At 45.1% G+C, this 19,108-nt stretch overlaps 13 protein-coding genes across 13 annotated transcripts; 2 read left to right on the forward strand and 11 right to left on the reverse strand.

Moving 5' to 3' along the window:
- Nucleotides 1-114: 114 nt before the first annotated feature.
- On the reverse strand, nucleotides 115-1,158 carry NEHOM01_0684 (tyrosyl-tRNA synthetase; the record flags this gene model as incomplete). The annotated part of the gene is made up of 1 exon (XM_051489562.1): nucleotides 115-1,158. One exon carries the CDS (start codon nucleotides 1,156-1,158, stop codon nucleotides 115-117), a length of 1,044 nt encoding a protein of 347 aa, XP_051345522.1.
- A 329-nt stretch (nucleotides 1,159-1,487) lies between these two features.
- NEHOM01_0685 (uncharacterized protein) lies at nucleotides 1,488-2,057 on the reverse strand (the record flags this gene model as incomplete). The annotated part of the gene is made up of 1 exon (XM_051489563.1): nucleotides 1,488-2,057. One exon carries the CDS (start codon nucleotides 2,055-2,057, stop codon nucleotides 1,488-1,490), a length of 570 nt encoding a protein of 189 aa, XP_051345523.1.
- Nucleotides 2,058-2,731: 674 nt separating this feature from the next.
- NEHOM01_0686 (RIO kinase 1) lies at nucleotides 2,732-4,072 on the reverse strand (the record flags this gene model as incomplete). The annotated part of the gene is made up of 1 exon (XM_051489564.1): nucleotides 2,732-4,072. One exon carries the CDS (start codon nucleotides 4,070-4,072, stop codon nucleotides 2,732-2,734), a length of 1,341 nt encoding a protein of 446 aa, XP_051345524.1.
- Nucleotides 4,073-4,101: 29 nt separating this feature from the next.
- Nucleotides 4,102-4,416, reverse strand: NEHOM01_0687 (uncharacterized protein; the record flags this gene model as incomplete). Its single annotated transcript, XM_051489565.1, has 1 exon — nucleotides 4,102-4,416. The coding sequence occupies one exon, from the start codon at nucleotides 4,414-4,416 to the stop codon at nucleotides 4,102-4,104; it is 315 nt and encodes a 104-aa protein (XP_051345525.1).
- A 137-nt stretch (nucleotides 4,417-4,553) lies between these two features.
- NEHOM01_0688 (trehalose 6-phosphate synthase/phosphatase) lies at nucleotides 4,554-6,947 on the reverse strand (the record flags this gene model as incomplete). Its single annotated transcript, XM_051489566.1, has 1 exon — nucleotides 4,554-6,947. The coding sequence occupies one exon, from the start codon at nucleotides 6,945-6,947 to the stop codon at nucleotides 4,554-4,556; it is 2,394 nt and encodes a 797-aa protein (XP_051345526.1).
- Nucleotides 6,948-7,285: 338 nt separating this feature from the next.
- On the reverse strand, nucleotides 7,286-9,346 carry NEHOM01_0689 (uncharacterized protein; the record flags this gene model as incomplete). The annotated part of the gene is made up of 1 exon (XM_051489567.1): nucleotides 7,286-9,346. One exon carries the CDS (start codon nucleotides 9,344-9,346, stop codon nucleotides 7,286-7,288), a length of 2,061 nt encoding a protein of 686 aa, XP_051345527.1.
- A 179-nt stretch (nucleotides 9,347-9,525) lies between these two features.
- On the forward strand, nucleotides 9,526-10,824 carry NEHOM01_0690 (uncharacterized protein; the record flags this gene model as incomplete). Its single annotated transcript, XM_051489568.1, has 1 exon — nucleotides 9,526-10,824. The coding sequence occupies one exon, from the start codon at nucleotides 9,526-9,528 to the stop codon at nucleotides 10,822-10,824; it is 1,299 nt and encodes a 432-aa protein (XP_051345528.1).
- Nucleotides 10,825-10,906: 82 nt separating this feature from the next.
- NEHOM01_0691 (proliferating cell nuclear antigen) lies at nucleotides 10,907-11,728 on the reverse strand (the record flags this gene model as incomplete). The annotated part of the gene is made up of 1 exon (XM_051489569.1): nucleotides 10,907-11,728. One exon carries the CDS (start codon nucleotides 11,726-11,728, stop codon nucleotides 10,907-10,909), a length of 822 nt encoding a protein of 273 aa, XP_051345529.1.
- A 442-nt stretch (nucleotides 11,729-12,170) lies between these two features.
- On the reverse strand, nucleotides 12,171-13,469 carry NEHOM01_0692 (H/ACA ribonucleoprotein complex subunit 4; the record flags this gene model as incomplete). The annotated part of the gene is made up of 1 exon (XM_051489570.1): nucleotides 12,171-13,469. The coding sequence occupies one exon, from the start codon at nucleotides 13,467-13,469 to the stop codon at nucleotides 12,171-12,173; it is 1,299 nt and encodes a 432-aa protein (XP_051345530.1).
- A 27-nt stretch (nucleotides 13,470-13,496) lies between these two features.
- Nucleotides 13,497-14,399, forward strand: NEHOM01_0693 (COMPASS component SWD2; the record flags this gene model as incomplete). The annotated part of the gene is made up of 1 exon (XM_051489571.1): nucleotides 13,497-14,399. One exon carries the CDS (start codon nucleotides 13,497-13,499, stop codon nucleotides 14,397-14,399), a length of 903 nt encoding a protein of 300 aa, XP_051345531.1.
- A 316-nt stretch (nucleotides 14,400-14,715) lies between these two features.
- NEHOM01_0694 (uncharacterized protein) lies at nucleotides 14,716-16,545 on the reverse strand (the record flags this gene model as incomplete). The annotated part of the gene is made up of 1 exon (XM_051489572.1): nucleotides 14,716-16,545. One exon carries the CDS (start codon nucleotides 16,543-16,545, stop codon nucleotides 14,716-14,718), a length of 1,830 nt encoding a protein of 609 aa, XP_051345532.1.
- A 35-nt stretch (nucleotides 16,546-16,580) lies between these two features.
- On the reverse strand, nucleotides 16,581-17,627 carry NEHOM01_0695 (uncharacterized protein; the record flags this gene model as incomplete). The annotated part of the gene is made up of 1 exon (XM_051489573.1): nucleotides 16,581-17,627. One exon carries the CDS (start codon nucleotides 17,625-17,627, stop codon nucleotides 16,581-16,583), a length of 1,047 nt encoding a protein of 348 aa, XP_051345533.1.
- Nucleotides 17,628-17,895: 268 nt separating this feature from the next.
- On the reverse strand, nucleotides 17,896-19,062 carry NEHOM01_0696 (uncharacterized protein; the record flags this gene model as incomplete). The annotated part of the gene is made up of 1 exon (XM_051489574.1): nucleotides 17,896-19,062. One exon carries the CDS (start codon nucleotides 19,060-19,062, stop codon nucleotides 17,896-17,898), a length of 1,167 nt encoding a protein of 388 aa, XP_051345534.1.
- Nucleotides 19,063-19,108: the final 46 nt, after the last annotated feature.

The following is a 19,108-nucleotide window of genomic DNA, read 5'->3' on the forward strand; positions in this document are numbered from 1 at the left end:
GGAGAAAGCTTGAGTACTCAAAAAGCCATAGTCTTCCTGGCTTACACTTATACCTTGGTATGCGGGCAATCTAACTAAGCAAAGTGCGTTTTTATTAGTGCTTCACTTCTATCGCTACTTCTTGGCCGGCGAGGGATACGCCTGGGCAATCAGTTCTGGGTATTTCTCGATCTCTTCCCGGACTGGCCGAATGAATTCAATCAAGTATTTGGCGGCAGCTTGCTTCAAATCAGCAGGATGAATGAGCCGGTTTTGGAAATCGGCTTCTAGGGACTTCTTGGAGTCGTAGGCGAGCGTGTCCTGGGTCTTGTATCTATCAATAACGAACTTTTCTCCAGCCGGTAGAGTGGGGAGAATGACATGTCCAATCAGGGATAGAACTCCATTTGGCTCGATGTTGCCTTCCTCACAGAAAGCCTTGGAGATCTTTTTCTTTATCTGAGCATCCGTATCAGTTAAACCGATCTTAGAACTCTCTTCACTGCTGCTCATTTTACCAGCACCAAGTCCAGGCACCATCGGATTCATTAAGTGGATCCGTTTGCGGTACCCGAGCATGGGTAAGTACTTCTCAGCATAGATAAAGATCTTCCGCTGGTCAACCCCACCGAATTGAGCATCCACACCCAAATACTCTTCATCCAAGGCCTGCATTCCCGGGTAGACTAATCCACTCAAATGAGGATTGTCCGTTTGCTTAACCACTTCGGCTCCAGCTCGCTGGGCATCATGAACAGTCACCAAGGTTGATAGTTTATGCGCGTCCATTACGTACTCCTTCTCGAGCTGAAACTCTGTGCCAGCCACAAATCTAATCTTCTCTAGTGGAGCACCAGCCCTTCTTAGTAAGGCCGTAATTACGACCTTATAGTACGCCGTTCGAGCCTTAACTAGCTCTAGGGGAGCCTTCATGTTATCTAAAACCGCATGCAGATCAGCCAAAAGAACAGTTACTTCACAACCAGCTGCCAAAAAATCAGCTATCTTCAGCATTGGCACTAAGTATCCAATATGGGGTTTTCCTGTCGTTGCAGTCCCCCAATAAACTTTAAGATCCCTTTGGGCAAGAATCTTCTTCAACTCTTCCTGACCAAGAATCTCCTGTAGACCAGCACTAATTAATTCGTACTTCTGTTCTACAGTGTAATGGTTAGCCATAAAAAAAACGGGGTGTCACTGATTAGCCCATCTCTACCCAATTATCTACTACTATCCTTTCTAATACTTCATACACGGCAGCACACACAAATCCAAAACCATCCAGTATCTGATTTGATTTCTGATTAAAAACCAACCTAGTTTCCAATACTAACTCAAATCTCAATCATATACCACGCATATACAAACTCCACTCAACTCAATCATATACCACGCATATACTAACTCAATCCAATCACAACACAACCCAACACAATACTAACTCAATCACAACACCAACACAACCCAACTCAATACTAACTCAAACTAAACACATCCCGATCCATTTATTAACTACACTCTTCCTGGTCCTCCAGTATGTCAGAGTCTTCACTTAGCTCTTCGTCGGGGAAGTAGACCGTGCCAGAGCCTTGAGCTTGAAGAAAAGGAAGGGATGCTGCTTTGTCCTTCTTCTGTTCCTCGGTGAGCAGAGGAGCGCCCGGGGTTGTGGACGGTTTCTTGTCCACCTCTATTTGGGTTAGCAAGTGTTTGACTCGATGGGACGAGTCTTTGATTTTTGATATCTGGTAGGCCTCGTGCTTTTGCGTCTTCTTGTTGTGAACACGAATGGTGTCTTGGTCAACATAAATAAGCTCGTTGGTGTAGTGCTTAAGGATCTTGTACTCCTTTTCACTGAGCATTTCTTGGTGGATAACATAGATGATACTTTCAACATCGCGGACTGCCAAGAGAACTTTGGGGCTAATATCCTGCAAAACTGTGTACTTCTTACCATCTTTAGGTGCATTATATGAGCGGCTATACACTTCTTCTAGCAGAACTTCATAGCACATAGTTTGGTAGAGTTGAGACATGATAGCCCAAGCAGGAGTGCCGTACGTGTCTATTAAGACGGTCATCAAAATTTGCCCAAACATTCTCTTAGATTAATTGCTGAAGGCCTCTACTCAACCCTATTCTATTCTGCTACTCATACCTTCCACTAGCAGTCAAGTCCTGTCAAAGACCTATCACAACAAACACTATCTGGCACGATCTCTGGAGAGTTATCTAGTAAATAGAGACAATGCCAAGAAAGTAGCAACCCAAACTGCATCCAACAACCATCTAGTTACTATTTAGAAGATCTATCAGTGGTTAGGCTTTTATTTAATGATATTTAAACTGATTTTACAGTATATGGAGTGTATAGCAAATTTTAACAATTAAAGTTTGTTGGTTCTGAATGTGAATTTGATTGCCTTTTTTAGCAAATCTCGAAAAGAGTAATATACCTATATTGGGATAGTGCTTAGTTAGTGTTGAGTTGGTACTTGGTTGGTACTTGGTTATGCATGCCATGCCATGTTATGTTAAAATAAGACCGCCGTAGGCGCAAAGTGCTATGAAACTAGGAGATTTATTAAGTTGGTGCTAAGTTGGTACTAAAATGACCCAAACCCATTAGCAAATCAATAGCAACTCAATACTAACTCAATATCAACTTAATACTAACTTAATAGCAACTCAATAGCAACTCAATCCCAAAATAACAACTTAATTTCTAGTAAATCGATAACAATCAAACATGATTCTATTTATGACTTTTGGCAATTCTTATCTTGCGGCTTAGTTTCTTTTTATCCTTCTTGCTGATCTTCTGGCGTCGCTTCTCGCGTTGGGCTTCCTTGGCCTCTTTCTTGCGGGCCTTGCGATCTTGTGAGGTTTCTGGGCTGTTGTTTTGGATAGAACTGGCCGGTGAAGATGAAGATGTGATTGAGTCATTTGAAACATTCTCTTCTTCGGAGCTAGATGATGGCGAGGATCGATTAGTGGTGGGAGCATTAAGAATGGTGTTCAATAGCTCGTCAAAAGGCAGAGTGTTAGCACCTTCTTTAGTAAAGAAAGCATTCACATTATTGATGTCCATTTCCAAGAATTCTCTAGCATTGGGATGGTCCCATTCAACACTCTGGCTGACGTCAATTAGGTAGACCGTGCTGTGCCAATAGAGCATGTTGTATTCAGAAAGATCGGCATGCACTAGACCGCAGTCATTGTATAGTCGGCAGAGGAGGCTAACCACTTGGTTGTAGGCATCCTGCAGCTGTTCTCCATGTAGTCGAGCATCTTTCAAGTTAGGAGCTATTCCACCCATTCCACCAGCTGAGACCGTTTGCCATGCCGCAGAGGTGCTATCATCACTTTCGTCATCACTATCACCACTTTCGTCATCACTACCCTCACTACTATCACTATTATCATCACTATCATCACCACTATCATCACTTTCGTCATTACTACTATCACTACTATCACTATCACCACTCATTACATCGCTCGCAAGGCTATTCTCATCAATTTGATCTTGGGACATGGCTTGGTCGTCCTCGGAGTTAGTGGTCGAGAGATTAGGGTTGGATGATTGGGATAAGAGAGTCGGATTAGGATCTTCACCAATCATCGTCATAATTAAGATGTTACGACGCAAGAAAAGGGGTTTTGGCGAAGGAATTCCCTTCTTTTGCAGTCTGTTCAAGTTGCGGACCTCTTTTTCAGCCCAGAGTTTAACTAGTTTACGAGAGTTTCCCTTAGAATATCTGCGGAACCGCCTCTCCCCAATAATGTATCTTTCGCGGTCCTTGAAGACCATAGTTGATGTTTTGTATATCTTTAAGACCACAGAAATGTCCTCGGTCGGCCAGTCTTGCTGAAGACACATACGGCTATAGATAGTTGGTGAAGCCACCCCCAAATAAATCGATGCTTCTTTCCCAACACTAACTACCCCATAAACCTCTTTGAGCACGCCCTGAACAAGCAGCTTATCAATGATCAGTCGTGTTTTCTTATCCATAACACTGCCAATAGTCTTGCGGTCATTGCTATCTCTTTTCCGCCGCTCAGATTTGTAAGATTCTTCCCGTTCTGACATGAACGAAAATATTGCCCAACCTAACTACTCTATTCGACATAAGCAGAGAACATCTTAATAATCTCCTCAACAACTTCAGTAGAAAGTCTTTCTTCTAGTTCTTCCACTACAACGTACAAATCAAGAATCTTAGCTGGCGGGTGGTTAATTAGCTGAAAAGCTTCAAACTCACTGATGCCAAAACGGACTAACCGATCTTTCATTGATACGGGAGCAAAAGGAACGCTTAAAACCGATTGGACTGCATAGCGCATGGTTTCTATCTGCGTGCATTCAGAAGGCGGAACTTGTGTCTTTAGCATTTTAGCGACTTCTTCATGAGAAAGCATACGAGGTTTGGCCATTTTTGAAAAACACTCTAGTCCATTTATTTCCATTTTGGGTAAGCTATTTATTGTCTTTTTGCTATTATCCTAGATCCTTCCCTCCTAGAGAGACATTGTGGGTTTTTCGCTATGTCTGCGAAGAGGGGACAAAAGGATTATTGTTTAAAGTCCTGACTGAGTGTTTGTAAGAGTTCGCGCATTTGGGTGGGGTTAGTGGCTCGGTAAGCAGCTGAAGTAGATCGGTCGCCAACACAGATCGGATAGGCATTAGGAGCATTGAGCAGAACCATAAACATGTCTTCATCAGTAAGATCATCACCGGCACAGATAGTAAATAGACTCTCTTGGTACTCTTTAACCACACAAGACCCCTTGTCAATGGTGAGTGGCCGGGCTTCAATGATGCCACGGCCGGTAACAACTCGGGCTCGACCTTGGAGGATCTTTTGTAGTGCACTTGCACACCAGCGGCCGTTTTCCTGGCAGTGGAAGACCACACAGGTGTTTTTGACCTCTATATGAGACTTAGGCGTGAACTGGACGTGCTCTTTGATGACTTTGGTGGCATCAGGAATCCAGGAAAGATCACAAGGGGTGGCGGTCCAATGACCTTCATCCTTCTTGTAGGCCCCATGCTCAGCGTAGATGGCAAGTTTGATATGGCCAAACCAGGCTTCTGCCTCTTCCTTGCTGCGACCGGTGATAATGATAATGCGGTTACGAGGGTCGGCGGCTAAGTGGGTTAAGAGCTGTATGATTTCAGGGGTGGGCTTGGCATCCTTGGGGTTGGGTACAATGTCAGTTAGAGTGCCATCATAGTCCAGGAGAATTAGCCGCTGCTCGGCCTTGTTGTAGCTCTTCTTTAAAGTCTTGATAAATTGGTCGGTGATTGGCTGGCAGGCATTGACTGGAGTGCCTTCTGTGCAGGAGCCAGTATAGGTATTGTTGTCACTACGGAGCATTTCTCGCATTTGGTGGATCCACTGGGCTGTATCTTGGATTGACTCTTCGGTTGGTGATCCAGCGGCGGTTAGGGCCTTGTTGATCACTTCGGCAGTAACATAGGGACAGTTAAGGGTATAAAAGAGGCCTGGAATAGACACGCCACTGGAATACGGCACTACGGCCAAGCGCGTGGGGTTAAGAGCAAGGTACTCATTCAGAACCAGAGAAAAGGAGTCAGCCGATGCGCCAGCGACACACAGTTTAGCACATGCCAGTAAAGCAAAGTAAGTGTACGTGTCTGGGAAGATTACTGTTTTCAAGCGGCCGGGGAAAACACTAGATATACGCTCAGCCAAAGCAGCTAGACCGGTGTTGGGCAAAGCCGAAGACTCGCCAAACACCACACAACGAATGAACTCGGTTTGGCTATCACGGTACTTTAGCAGGTAGCGAAAGACGCCTTCCAAATTGATGCTTGGGGATCCTTGTACTCGAGTACTCTCCACCAGCACAACTAGGTCTTTGCCGGCATAGAGTTCTTCCAGCTGGGCACAGGCCTCTTGAAACTTCGTGGTCGTTTGGATACTGCGAATAAACTCCAGCGGTGCTGCCGGACTGCTGGTGCACACCATACAGCGCAAATCTCCCGAGTAAACCACATGCGTTTTGCGTTTTTGATCCTTATCTAACTGATCTAAGCCGGGCAGTACATCTTTCAGGTACTCGTTGGCACAGGAAAAAGACTCCTTTGCTGGGCTTACTAAAGGCTCTTCTTCGCCCAGGCAGTCGTTGCTGAGGTCTGGAAATGAGGTTGTGATTAGAGAAAGCAAGTCTCGCGTTTCAGTTGGAGGCACTAGTTGCTCAGCACGAGCTTCACGGTCTGTTTCTGTTTTGTCCACTAGGACAATGCTCGGCTGCCCTTTGATTCTTTCTAAGGAAGAGGGCAGCAGCTCCTTATTCTGAGCATTAACAAGTGAAAACGCGGTTGAAATGAAGTTCTCGGCGTATTCGGCGGCTTGAAACTCCAGACGATCGCTGGCCAACATTGACAAGAGCACTTCTTTTGAGTACGGAATACAGCTAAACAGCTCATAGGCCGGGAAAGGAGCAATAAAGAGGAAGGTAATTCGGGCGTAGGGGAAAACTTCTCTGATAAGAGAAGGAAGCAGAAGCAGGTGTTTTCCCACAATCACAATTGTGTCATTTGGCTCGTAGGCCTCTTTTATGGTCGCTAGAAATGCTTGGTTGAATTGTAAATAGTCGGCATAGGGCTTATCTAAATCAAGGGGAAAAAGAGCACTTTTGCCCAGGGCATAGTGACATGCTCGTGAAAGGTGCTTAGAAAAGACAAGGTCCTTAGGATGCACAACATTCTCAACCGCTAGAAAGGAGAAGGTTGCGTTTTCTGGACTAGTAAACTTGGTTGGCGATTGCATGCCTTTAGGGGCATTAGTCCCAATGAAAAGAGTGGACGCCTGCTGTGTTTCCGGAGTACCATAAAGAATAGAAGAAGCAATTGACGAATGCGAGGGAGCAAATACCCACCCCTCTTTGTCTCGATAGTGTAAAGGAAGAGTGCCTGATACGATTAGAGTCTTTGCCATCATGAAAACAAAGAAACATGGCTTTATTAATAGTATCTAGAGTATGATTGGGATAGATTAAGGTCGAGTTAAGATAGAATAGGGTTGGGTTAAGGTGTAATAAAGTTGAATCTAGTCGAGTTATTGGGTTAGTATTGGGTAAGGGTTGTCTTTGGTTTGGATATAAGGGTTGGGTTGGGTTAGTATTTGGGTTAGTATTTGGATTGCTGCTGAATTGCGAATAAGAACTATTCCTGAACCAATGATTTATTATAGAAGGGCGATGCGGTTGTTAGACCGATCGATTGCAGAGTGAATTGGGTGGGTAGTGTAAAGCGATTGGTTGCGGTAGTGTTGGGTTATACGGCAGAAGGACTAGCATATCTTTGAGATGGCTGGCCGGAAATCTGGTAGAAGTCAGCATTGAAATTGGAATCAACGAACAAATCATCTTCGAAGGGTTGGTGAGAATTTAGCTCCTCGTGGGGGTAATACTTGCCGGGCCTATCAGAGAAGCGGTCGTCGTCCAAATGATCGAAACAATCAGTTGGTGGGCTGGCCATAGAACGAACAGGTTCAGGCGTCTGGGCTATTGGGTTAGTAGTGGGGGTTCTGAAGTATTGAGAATCTGTTTCTTTAACAACCGGAACGGAATCGAACTCTGGATGCTCACCAAGTATTTGAGGGGACCATGGGTCAAAGCCGGCGTCCTCAAGGGCTATCTCTTGGGCGAGGAGGCCTTTCGGAAGTGCTTCAGGGTTACGCGGTAGGGGAATAGGTTGGGTTGTCTGGCCAGAAGAACGTGCTGGTGAGAAACTGCGTCGGATCGGTCGCTCAATGACGGTCGTGTCGGAGCCGGGAGTGGCTGGCCGAGAGCTAAAGCGCTCCAGGCTATCAGGGGTCATGGCTCTGCGTTGAATCTTAGGCATTGCGGGCGCCTGATATAGAGTCTCAGCGTCATAGGAAAGGAGCCGTGGATCGTAGTGGGCAGGGAAGGCATATACTTGCTCGCGAGCGATAGGAGCGTCGTGTCTGGGCGAAGCAACTGGCTTAGCTAATGAAGCCTGACTGTGACCGGCGTCATTAGCCGTATTGTCTTCATATGCTCTTCTCTTTGTAGGAATACCACTAGCATCTGTATCATCAGTTGTAGACTTATTCATAGTGTCATGATTGGGCGTAGCACAGCGACTATCAGGGTTTAAGGATCCAGGGGTATCGTGGGAGGAATAAGAGGAGCTGATGGCAGCATCAGCATAACGGCTTGGTTCTGGTTGGGGAGTGGCAGGTCTTGATTTGGGCTCTGTGCCTGGCTTCTCTTTTTTGTCGTTGCCGTGCCGGCTGAATAGTTTGCCGAATAGACCTCGCTTTTCCTTCTTCTTAGGCTTCTCTTTCTCGGGATTAGCCGGACTAGCTTCTTCAGATTTAGACGAGTCTTGAGTAGGTTCTTCAGGTTTGGTCACTTTGATATCTGGTATAGCCTGTTCCTGGGAAGGATCGCGTTGGTGGTCAACAACCGATTGGGCGGCGTTGTTATTTTCTGCTTCGTTGTCTGGGTACAGTTGGCCGTGAAGCACGGTGGAATACACAATCTCGTCTGAATCGGACATGTCTGTGCCCTGCGTTGGATTGGCCGTAGAGATGAGTGGTATTTGATTGTATGGGAACCGGGTAAGAAGCATCTCTTGGTGGGCTGCACATTTTGGGCCAGCTAAAGGATTCGTCTGAATGCCATAAAGGAATCGTACAATAATACTGCGCATGCGGGGATGAAGCAACAATTTGTTCAGGTACTGGGCATTCTTGTCTGTTGGCTTGGAGAGCTTTGTCCTAATGGAAGCCGCGGCATAACATGCGGGGTATAAGTGGGTGTTCTTTGTGGTCGGGCAAACAGGTGTGGGAGTAGTTAGCCACTTCTGTATCTCGGGACTCATGGTCTTAATACAGTTAGCAATTAATGAGTAGTCCTGAACAAACGACATTTGCTTTTCCTGCAGGTTAATGCAGCTAATGAGCTCATCAGTCCAAATAATAGAAAAGAAGATATACGATTCGGCGTATTGCTGCGCCATGTATTGTAAGTCATCAAGAGTGAGGTGCTTATCTGGCATCTGAGTGATAATGTTTTTGGCTTCAAGGAGACTATCCAGGAGAGCGATTGTGTTGATTGCTGAATAAAAACTGTCTGTATAGATATGAGAATCATCTTTAGCATCCGCACGAGGCGGGTTGCTCTGTGCCCGATAATAAAAGAGCTCATTTAGATACTTACTCCAGGCAGCAATGCCGGTTTGGAAGAGACTATCAAGAGATTGATCACATATCTGGTTTAGAGCACTTTTCTGAGCATTTTTCTGGGCGATTAGCTCCGTATCAACCTGCTTCTGGGTGTCAAACCAAGATAGAAGACTGCTTATCATAACCAAAAGAGTTCCTGCAGTGGAAGGATTCATAGTAGGAAGTGTGCCCATCTATTTATAGCTTTATTTATCATTAGCGCCGATATCAATGCCCAATCAGGAAATAATTAATTGGCCCAAACTACCATATTCTCATCAACTCAGGCAAATTTACCCTCTCTTTTTTCAGCCTTGCACAAATGGCCTCTTCTGGCAACAATACTTCTATTTCCAATAGCGCTGGCAACAGCACAACAAAAACCCAAACAACCAAACGGCCACTGGTCAACTCGCAAATGTCTACTAATAGCCAACCGCGCACTTTACTATCTCAACTTTCTCCTACCCACAACAAAAACATCATTGCTCTCTTGCAGGATTACACTCCACCCACCCAAACCAACGGCACAGACTACCAAATGAAGCTGTCTCTAATTGACGAGTCTTTAGAGTCGACTAACCGCACAGTGGATGTCCAAGTCTTCCTCAAAAGCCCTGCTGACTTCCCCAAGAACTTAAAGCGGCTTTCCGTGATTGTCAAAATCCCCCAACTAAACGTCTCAGTTCATGCCACGAAAGGCAAAAGCATTTTACTGGATCGCAAACAAGGCATGTTCCTTTTCAAAGTCGACCAGGAAGGCGCCTCTTTCTATCCTTATGAGTGCATTCCTGCTCAAAAGTACCAAACCTGTCCTTCAGATCAACTGCATATCCAAACCGTCGCTGAAAAGCTAATTGAGCACATAACTCTAGGCCCTGTCCCTTTTCCCTACATCAAAACCGCCGGTCTTATTTTCACCGGATGCGGCTATGTGTATGATATTGAGGCCAAACCGGACTATACCCTTCTAACTCTTCAAGATATGTCCACAAAGGAGCTGCACATTCGTCTTTGGGACCGTTTACCCACCGAAATACCTAAACTCAATGACTTTATTATGGTCGAGTGTCTTCGTGCCAAAGAAGTCACTTCTAAGCACATTCTCTGTGATGTCAGCCGTAGTATGCCCTTTATCTGGAAGGCCCAAGACTCCCCGCTGATCAGTAATATGTACGCAGTATTTGATACTATGAACTATGCCCGCGTTGCTTCTCAAATCCAAGCCCAGGTGCAGCTCCTCACCGACAATCAGGCAGAGCCCGAGCTAACTCTGGACGAAATCATTGCTAAAAACGACGCACTTGTCCCAATCACTCGCACTAGTCCTATTTTCCAAGCAGTTCTCCCTCTACCGATCCATCGCCACTACGCCACCAATAACACCCGGACCCTCCATATTAACATGGCTGCTCTCAAAGAAAAGCACCCTAACGTGTCCGCCGACCAGATTATTCCCGTTGATACCGCCGAGTACCAGCAAGTACACGTCACTTTCAAGCGCCTTGACCCCTGTCCCCACCTCATAGCCAAAAGCTACGCCTACTTCGAGCGAACGCATGGCTTTGCGCGCCTTACCCTCTACCTAACCCAAGACCTCTGGCCACTCACCCCTCAATAAACCCCTTGTATTGTCTTACTAACCACCACTACACCATATTATACCTCAACTTGTAACAGCTTTATTGATTCTTATTCGTTGCTCATTGCTCACGAGGGGCAATGTAGTAATTCAAATACCCCATTGACATGTTCAGGGCTACATGCACGGGATAGTCTTCAGACATGCTAATCCGAATGTTGTGACCCAGAGATCCAAACTTACCAAACGTGGCCAAGTACTTGTAAGGGAAGCTTAGCACGGTGTCTTTAGCCACATTCAAAGTTACTTCTCGCTTTTCACTATTCTCGCCACTCTCCTCCATGGAGAAGAAGACTTCACTATCACCCACATCCGACTGCTGCGTAAAGAGCATTCCTTTCTGGTTGGCAGAGACTTGAAGAATCTCGCCAAAGGCTCCTAAGGTCCTAATCACTCGCTGCATCTCACCAGCTGATATTTCAATTGATGCGTCATAAACCTGGGCTGGGAAAGAGTATTCTTCCTCACCAGTTGACATAAGCTTTAGCTTGTAGCTGTACTTCTTGCTTCCTTCCTCGCAAACAATATTCAAGTCGGTCGCATCATCGTCTGCTGATAAAAGCACAGAAGATGCACCATCAACTGGTAAACTTCTAAAGATCTTTAGAATAGCCGGTAAAGGCACGCCTAGTATGATGTTTTTATCACAGCGGTAGCTTTCAAAGGCAGTATTCTTCAAAAAGATATCAACCATCGAAACGTGCATGGGGTCCATTGCTTGAATGTACAATCCTTCAGCTGTTATTTTAATATCTGAGCTCTTAATGATCTCACCAACACCTTCAAGTACCTTCTTTAAGAAGTTAAAGGAGCATTTACCCCCATCGTACTTCTCTTCTTCGGCCTCACTAGCTCCACTTTTCCCTATCTTAAGCTCAAACATGCAAGGACAAAAAAATAAAGCATTCTACTACTTTCTATCTCTATTCTACCCTATTCTATCTATTATAGGCCTTCCCGGCCCCTCTCCAACCATTTCCTAAACTGCCACTTATCATCTTCAGTCCAAGTAAGTGAAAAAAGGGTCTAGGCCTAACTTAACAACATAAACACCGGCTAAACCCACTTCTAAATCAGCAACAACTAAATCAATTATAATACCAACCCAATACTAGCTCAATACTAATACTAACCCAATACTAATACTAACACTACCATTAGATCTAAACCCTACTATTATTAACCCAATTTAACTTAAAGCAATTTAATGATAATCTAAGCTTAACGTAATACTCAACTTGATTCACCTTAACTTAACCTAACTCAACTCAACCTAACTCAATTCAATACTAACTCAACTCAACTTAACCTAACTCAATACTAACTCAATTGGTGTAGCGGTTGGGCCTAGAGGGTTTAGAGGATTTAAAGGACTTGTTCTGGTGGGGCCGGTTTGAATGGGAACGGGTGAAGGAAGAATATTTGTCGGCTGGCTTTTCGGACTGTTTGTCTGCTTCCTTCTCTGATGAACTGGCCGGAGCAGTGTTATCATCGGTCTTGGTCTCCTCTTCCTCTTGTGGATGGTTGCCTGGACCGAGTTTCCACTGCCGGGGGTAAGTATCCTTGTCCATAATAACTCGTTTAGTACGAGTGACCTGGCCGTGCTCCATCATACTTAGTTGCGGGGCCGTTACTAGAGCAACAGCCAAAGCAATAGCTTCTCCTTTGGGCGAGACTAGGACCACAAGGTCTTGATGGTTAAAGTTATCATAACGAAGAATTCCTTTGGTGGTAAGCTGTGCGCCATAGCAAAGAGCATTAATAGTACTATCTTTGATAATAATCCGGGGATAGTTAACCAGCAGACTTTCTAAAGGCTTAACTACCGATCGCAAGTACCGCTCGTCTCTCTTCTGGCTATACAGATAGTAAGAATCTAAAACATCATGCATTGTTACTAAGTTGTCCTCCGTAACAATTCCACTCTTAGTTCGGCGTAAATCAACCATCTCAGACTTAACTCCTAAATGCAATCCCAAGTGCACACAAAGCGATCTAATGTATGTTCCAGCTTCACAAGCCACTCGGAACATGCCTAACTGTTTCTTAGCATCAAAGTCTAAGTACTCAATCTTCGTTACGGTTCTAATCCGTAGATTCCGTTTAACAGCACATTGCTCGGGTGGCCGTTGTAATTGTGGACCTACATACTGTTTAAGCACCTCCTGAAACTGCTCCTTACTTATACCCTCATCAAAATGCACTACTGCCACATACTCTTTCCCGGCATTCTGCTGTGCTTTGGCTATCCTAGTGGCTCTATTCAAGCAAATGGGCAAACACCCGGAAACCATCGGGTCTAATGTACCACTGTGTCCGGTCCTTTCGCACTTAAAGATACTCTTAACCCAAGATACAACTTCATGAGAAGAGGGGTTACAAGGCTTGTCCAAATTAATCACTCCGTACTGCATATAGATATCAATGGGCCGGCTTTCGGGTGTATATCCAAATGGTGTAGGCGTATACTTCGTAGACATAACGTGCATTTCTTCTAAATCTTTAAGAAGTAATGGCCAAGTCTCAGAATGCGTTAATTTTGCATCATCTCCAGTCTGTAATAATTCGGCTATTTTAGTCGGTAAATTAATTAGTGAATCTACGTTCGTAACGGGGGCAGTCATTCAAGTAAAAAAATTGCCATTTGGCTTATGTATGCCTTAGCGGCTTTGAAAGAAACGGCCGTTCTTTTGGAATCTGGTTTGGGTGTTAATTGTGTTTATTCGCCTAGAGGTGAAAGTTTGGTTTGTGCGGTTGATGGATCATTATTTGTGCATCAGGTAGTTGAGGGATTGGGTTATACGGGTATTACTGCGGTTAATGCCGCGAGTGATTTGGTCGTATCTTATCTGACGGAAGGATCGGTGGCGCATTCGACCGATGTTAAGACGGGTGAGTGTTTGCGGTTGTTGGATTTGGAGAGTGGGAAGTATACGCGGGTATTTAGTGGGCATACGTCTGAGGTGTACAGTTTGTCTTCTTGTTGCACGACGAAGCGTATGCTGAGCTGTGCTGAGAATGAGATTCTTTTGTGGGACCAACGGATGAAAGAGGCTGTTGGGAAAATACCGGCGGTAGGGCATAGTTTAGCTAAGTATAGTCCGGATGATGCCAGTGTGATTACGGTCTTGTTTAAGGAGAAGTGTGAAATGAAGTTGTTTGATGCACGGTCTTATACGACGGGTCCTTATGCGACTAAGGAGTTGGATATAGATGGGGAGTGGCTGGATATGTGCTATTCTTGGAGTGGGCATACGGTGGCTTTAAGTACACCGGAGGCCTTGGTTTTGCTGGATGGGATTAAAGGAAGCTTGCTTGGATATTTGCCTACGGAGTATGCTCGCATTAGGGCCTTTTCGCCGGATGATGATTATTTGGTGTATTCTCGTGAGGAAGGTGTTTTATCTGTCTGTACGGCTAATAATTTGAAAGATGTAACTGAAATTTCAGTTGGAGGACCAGTGTCGTTTGTGGACTTCAATCCTGGGTATGACCAATTGGTTGTTGTGGGTCAAAAAGTATCTTTGTGGCAGGTAAACAGTGAAAATGAATAAAGATTAAGTTAAGTTATGGTGTAGTGTAGTGTGGTGTGGTGTGTTGAGTTGAGTTGAGTTGAGTTGAGTTATGTAAAGATTGAGTTATGGTGAGTTGGGTTGGGTTAAGTTGGGGTGTGGTGTGGTGAGTTGGGTTAGGGTAAGTTGGATGTTGGATGTTGGGGCCTTAGATAATAATTGGATTGAGTGTGATATGTAAGTGTTTAAGGCTTTTATTTAGTTGGGTTAGGCTGGGTGAGATGAAGTGAGATGAAGTGAGATGAAGTGAAGTGGGGTGAAGTGGGGTGAAGTGGGGTGAAGTGAAGTGAAGTAGGGTTTAGAAAGTAGAGATTGCTTGTCCATGCTGGCGGTTGTTGTAATTGTTATAGTTGTTGTGGTTGCTGTAGTTGTTAAAGTTGCTTTGATTGTTGTGGACTTTGCGGTATTTGCGGCTTCGATGGTTGTGGTGGTCGTTGGTGGTGCTTGAGCTGTTGTCATTGTCATCGTCGTGGTGGCGGGTATTCGAGTGGGTATCGCTTTCTTGATTGTCGTGAGAATCGCTTGCGGAGTCGTTTAGGGTATTGTGGTGGGGAATATAGTGGGATATGATGGCTTTAAAATCACCACGCTGGGTCGACTGGTCGTAATCATCGGCGAACTTGGAAAATCCACTGGGGACTTCTTGAAGTAGTTTAACAAACTGCTTTCGTTCATAAGAAGGATTCTGCACAAAGTAATACGTCCAGCTAAAGATAGAAAAGCCGCGGATGGTGCTGGATATAATATAGAATAGTTTGTTGGGATTGTTTTTGATGGTATCGGCAAGATGCTGGATTTGTTTTTCGGTGATGTGCTGGCTTTCTAGTAAGGGAATGTCGACTTCGGTGTATCTATTGCCCAGGTTGTTTTGTTTGTCGCCAAGGGTGGCGGGTGCAATATCCCTTATTTCGAACTTGGGGCCATCCTGCGTATGATCGGTGAGATTCTGGCTGTCAAAGAGGACTGCTGTTATGGTTCCGTCATTTGTGCCGGGAGTTGGAATTGATTCGGCCCCAATAATCTTTCTAAAGGTAGCTAGAGTAGGGGCATTACAATTTCGGGCGCGAGAGGAGTTATGTGAGTTGTTTCTGTGGGTATTGGCGTTGTACTCACATAGCCTGGCGTCTTTGCCGCACACGGGAAAGATCAGAGTGTCGTCTTTGGATTGAACCATTGGCATTGTTCCGATGTTTATACCGATTACGTCCTTGCCCTTTAGATGAACATCTTGGCTGAAGATATTATGTTCATGTGTAATAGTGAGTGGCCGAGTGAAAAGTACGTCCCGAAGTCCGATTTGATTAATGACCCGCTTGGATATATATCTCTCGCCTTTCTTAACACTGCCATTGACGATGTAGATGAATGCTGGCCGGGTTGGTTGTGATTTTGTAGCGATTAGGGTAAGGCTGATCAAGTCTGGGTACTTGTTGTTTTGACAGAAGAAGAGGCCAGGAGAAGAAGAGTTATTTGGATAATAGCCATTGCCACCATTGGTTGAATTGCTGTACGAGTTGTTATACGAATTGTTATATGAGTTGTTATACGAGTTGTTGTAGGGATTGTTGGGTGCACTGTTGTAGGGATTGTTGTTGTTGTTGGGGCCGTAGGGAAAGCTTTGTTGGCTGCCACCATTATAGCCGTTTGTGGGTGGTTGGTTGTTGTTGTAGGGCATACTGGGGTTGTTATTTAGACCATAGGGATTTGGCTGAGAGTATCCGTAGGGTGAAGGCGACAGCATGCCTGGAGGCCCCCCTCCCATTCCATTTGGCATTCCTCCCATCCCGCCGGGCATACCATTCGGCATACCGCCTGACATGTTATTAGGCATACCACCAGGCATGCCCGGGGGTCCTCCCGGCATTCCATTACCGGCAGCCCCGGCGGCCATTCCGAAAGGCGTAGGCAGCATACTATTTGGCATTCCTCCGGGCATGCCTGGAGGACCGCCTGGCATGCCATTGGCAGCGGCTCCGGCGGCCATTCCATAGGGAGTGGGCGGCATGGCCGGTGGGGTGAGGGACTTCAGTGCCCCGAGGAATGCAGCACATCGTTCTAGATGCAACAGTCCAATAAGGACAAAGCACCTGGTGCGCCGAGCTCTAGGAGTGCGCAAGAATATCTTCATTGTTTCGTCAGGCCATATCTCTCATATAGTTTGTTTCATTCTGTTTGGGCCCGCTGGACAGCCACACTTTGTAAAACAGGCCGGCGGCTTAAAAACAATACGACCGCTCTAACAGACACCCGAGTAAACACTAAACTCTCACTAGGAAGAACAAAGGCAGTCCCAGAGGAGGTTGTTCCTTTAGTCAGCTCATCCATCTCTTGCTTAGATACCAACACTAAAATGGACCCGGTATGGTCTGAGATAATAAGCTCTCGAGTGGCAGGAGTTACCTTCAGAATCCGGCCCTTAAAGTGCAAAATACAGTCTTGTGTAATAGAAAAGGTCTCTTCAATGGTTGTTGCGTGAATAGTGCGCATCGCAAGAGATGCCAATCGCTTCTCCATCCTCGGGTGAGTTAGAATTGGTGACCGTTCAATAAGTGTGGTTGCTTCCGTATAGAAAACATAATGCCCTGGTATATACCGAGGGTCTTCTTTGGACACAACCTGTACATTAGTTAGAAGCAGTAGCTCCTTATACTGAAATGGAGTCTGGCTAAAGTATCCGTCCAGAATGACTTCACAGTATGTCTCATCTTCATCAATGCACTGCAAATAAACGCGATTGTTCTTAGTAATTGTTCCCTTGGTTATTACCAGAAAAGAGCAGCTCTGGTATGTCTTTAAACACTTCACATACTTAACTACTCGGCTAGTATACGTATTGGTTGTCGGCATCCTTTCTTGCCGGCCTAAGAGAAAGCGGGTCAACAAAGTACAATACTGAGTTAGAGCTTTAACCTGAACAATACGAGGGGCCATTCCGCCAAAAATATCAGATGGCCCAATCTCGCTCTCTAAGTCTTCTTTACTTCCTAGACTCGCAACTACTACACCTTTTTCTACCTCTACAATCTTTCCTACCTCTACACCCTCTGGAGTAAAGAGCCTTGCTAACTTCTCATCAGCCGGCGAGTGCATACTTAAATCAAAGATCTGTCCTCGAGCCTTTAAGACTACCGAAACACTATATTGGGTTTTGTTCTTTCCTTTCTCTTTTACTATACTGTTGATTCTAACAATTTGGCCCGAAATACTCATTATCGCTAATAGCGTAAAGAATTTAAGTCTATCAGTAATAAACTTAAAATAGTAATTCCAAAGCTTTCTGATTCGGAAGACTTCTAAATCCTTTTTATCAACTATAATACCAATTTAACACAAACTCAAATCTAACACTACCACATTACACTACCAAACTACACCAGCACACTACTAACACAATACCAACAGAATACTACACTACATCACACCCCACTTCAACTTAACATAACTTATCTTAATCTAAAATAACATGTATACCTCTTTATTAGTCTGTGCTAGTAATGATCTGTGATACAAAGGAGACGGACTCCTTAGGGGGAGAAGTAGGTGCTGGGCACTTAGCCATCTCTCGCTTCTGGAAAATCTCAGCGAAAGCCAGGCCGTTGGCCAGTAGACCAAAGTACTCCGAGAAGAAGGCACAAATAGCTGAAGATAAATCAAGACAACAAAGAGAAGAGGCTGCTACTTCTTGGATCATTTCTGTAAAGTACTTTTCTATTTCGGCATAATGCACTCTTTCCTTCTTCCTGAGCAGAGCTGCCAGCATATCACCTAGGCCGCCAGCAAATTCCTGGAAAGAGGCCGAAGCCACGTAGAAGGAGATTAGAGTTCGGCCTGAGCTGTGCAGAAAGTGAGACTTTTCCAAAGGCACGCACTCCTGTAACAAGGAAACACCCGAGTCCAGGAAGAAGAGAAACTCTTCTAAAGAGTCCCGCAAGGCGTGCTTCTCCTCTAAAACAGAGGCACAGCGGTACAAATTCCCCAAACTATTCAGAGCCATAGCTCGCTGTTTATAGCTCTCCATACGAGCCACCACTGCCTTATTGCTACTTATCCCAACAATCTGCTTACAAAGAACCGCAATAGTCTTCGCCGCCGTCTTCAAAGCCGAAATCGGCCGGCCAGAAGCATTAACATCAGCCAGGCACCTTTTGGCCAAGGCCTCAAAGAACCCCCTCTCTATCCCAATACAGCCGTACTCTAAAGACTTACTACTACCAAAACTTGGCAATACTTCGCACCAAAAAGTCTTCATCTCTTGGTAGGCCAATACATAGTCATTCTCCAAGAACTGGTCTAGAACCGTCTTATGGACAGACTCATATTTCTTCAAAAAGGCGGCCTCGGACAGAGTTTCCTCAGGGACAAACCCAGCCGGAGCCACATTCCGAGCAGCAACACCAAAGTAATGGTACTTCGAATTGCCACGGTTACCCAACCGCCGGCTACGAATCGAGGGAAAGGTCATTTTAATTACCTTGCCAAACATGGCCGTGTTTAAGGGCATAATTCCTTCTTTCTTAAAGTCCTCGCAATAGTGTTGGTATATAATACAACGAGGAATAGATCCATCCTTGCAGGCAACATAGTTTAAGTTAAGCCAATTAGTAATCGGCTGATTCATGCTCTCAATGAACATACTCTTAAGCATTGTTTACAAATACCACCACACTTATGCGTCCCTGACAACAAATACA

The sequence above is a fragment of the Nematocida homosporus genome (genome assembly GCF_024244095.1).
Source record: "Nematocida homosporus strain JUm1504 chromosome Unknown 4343, whole genome shotgun sequence".
Lineage (NCBI taxonomy): Eukaryota > Fungi > Microsporidia > Nematocida > Nematocida homosporus.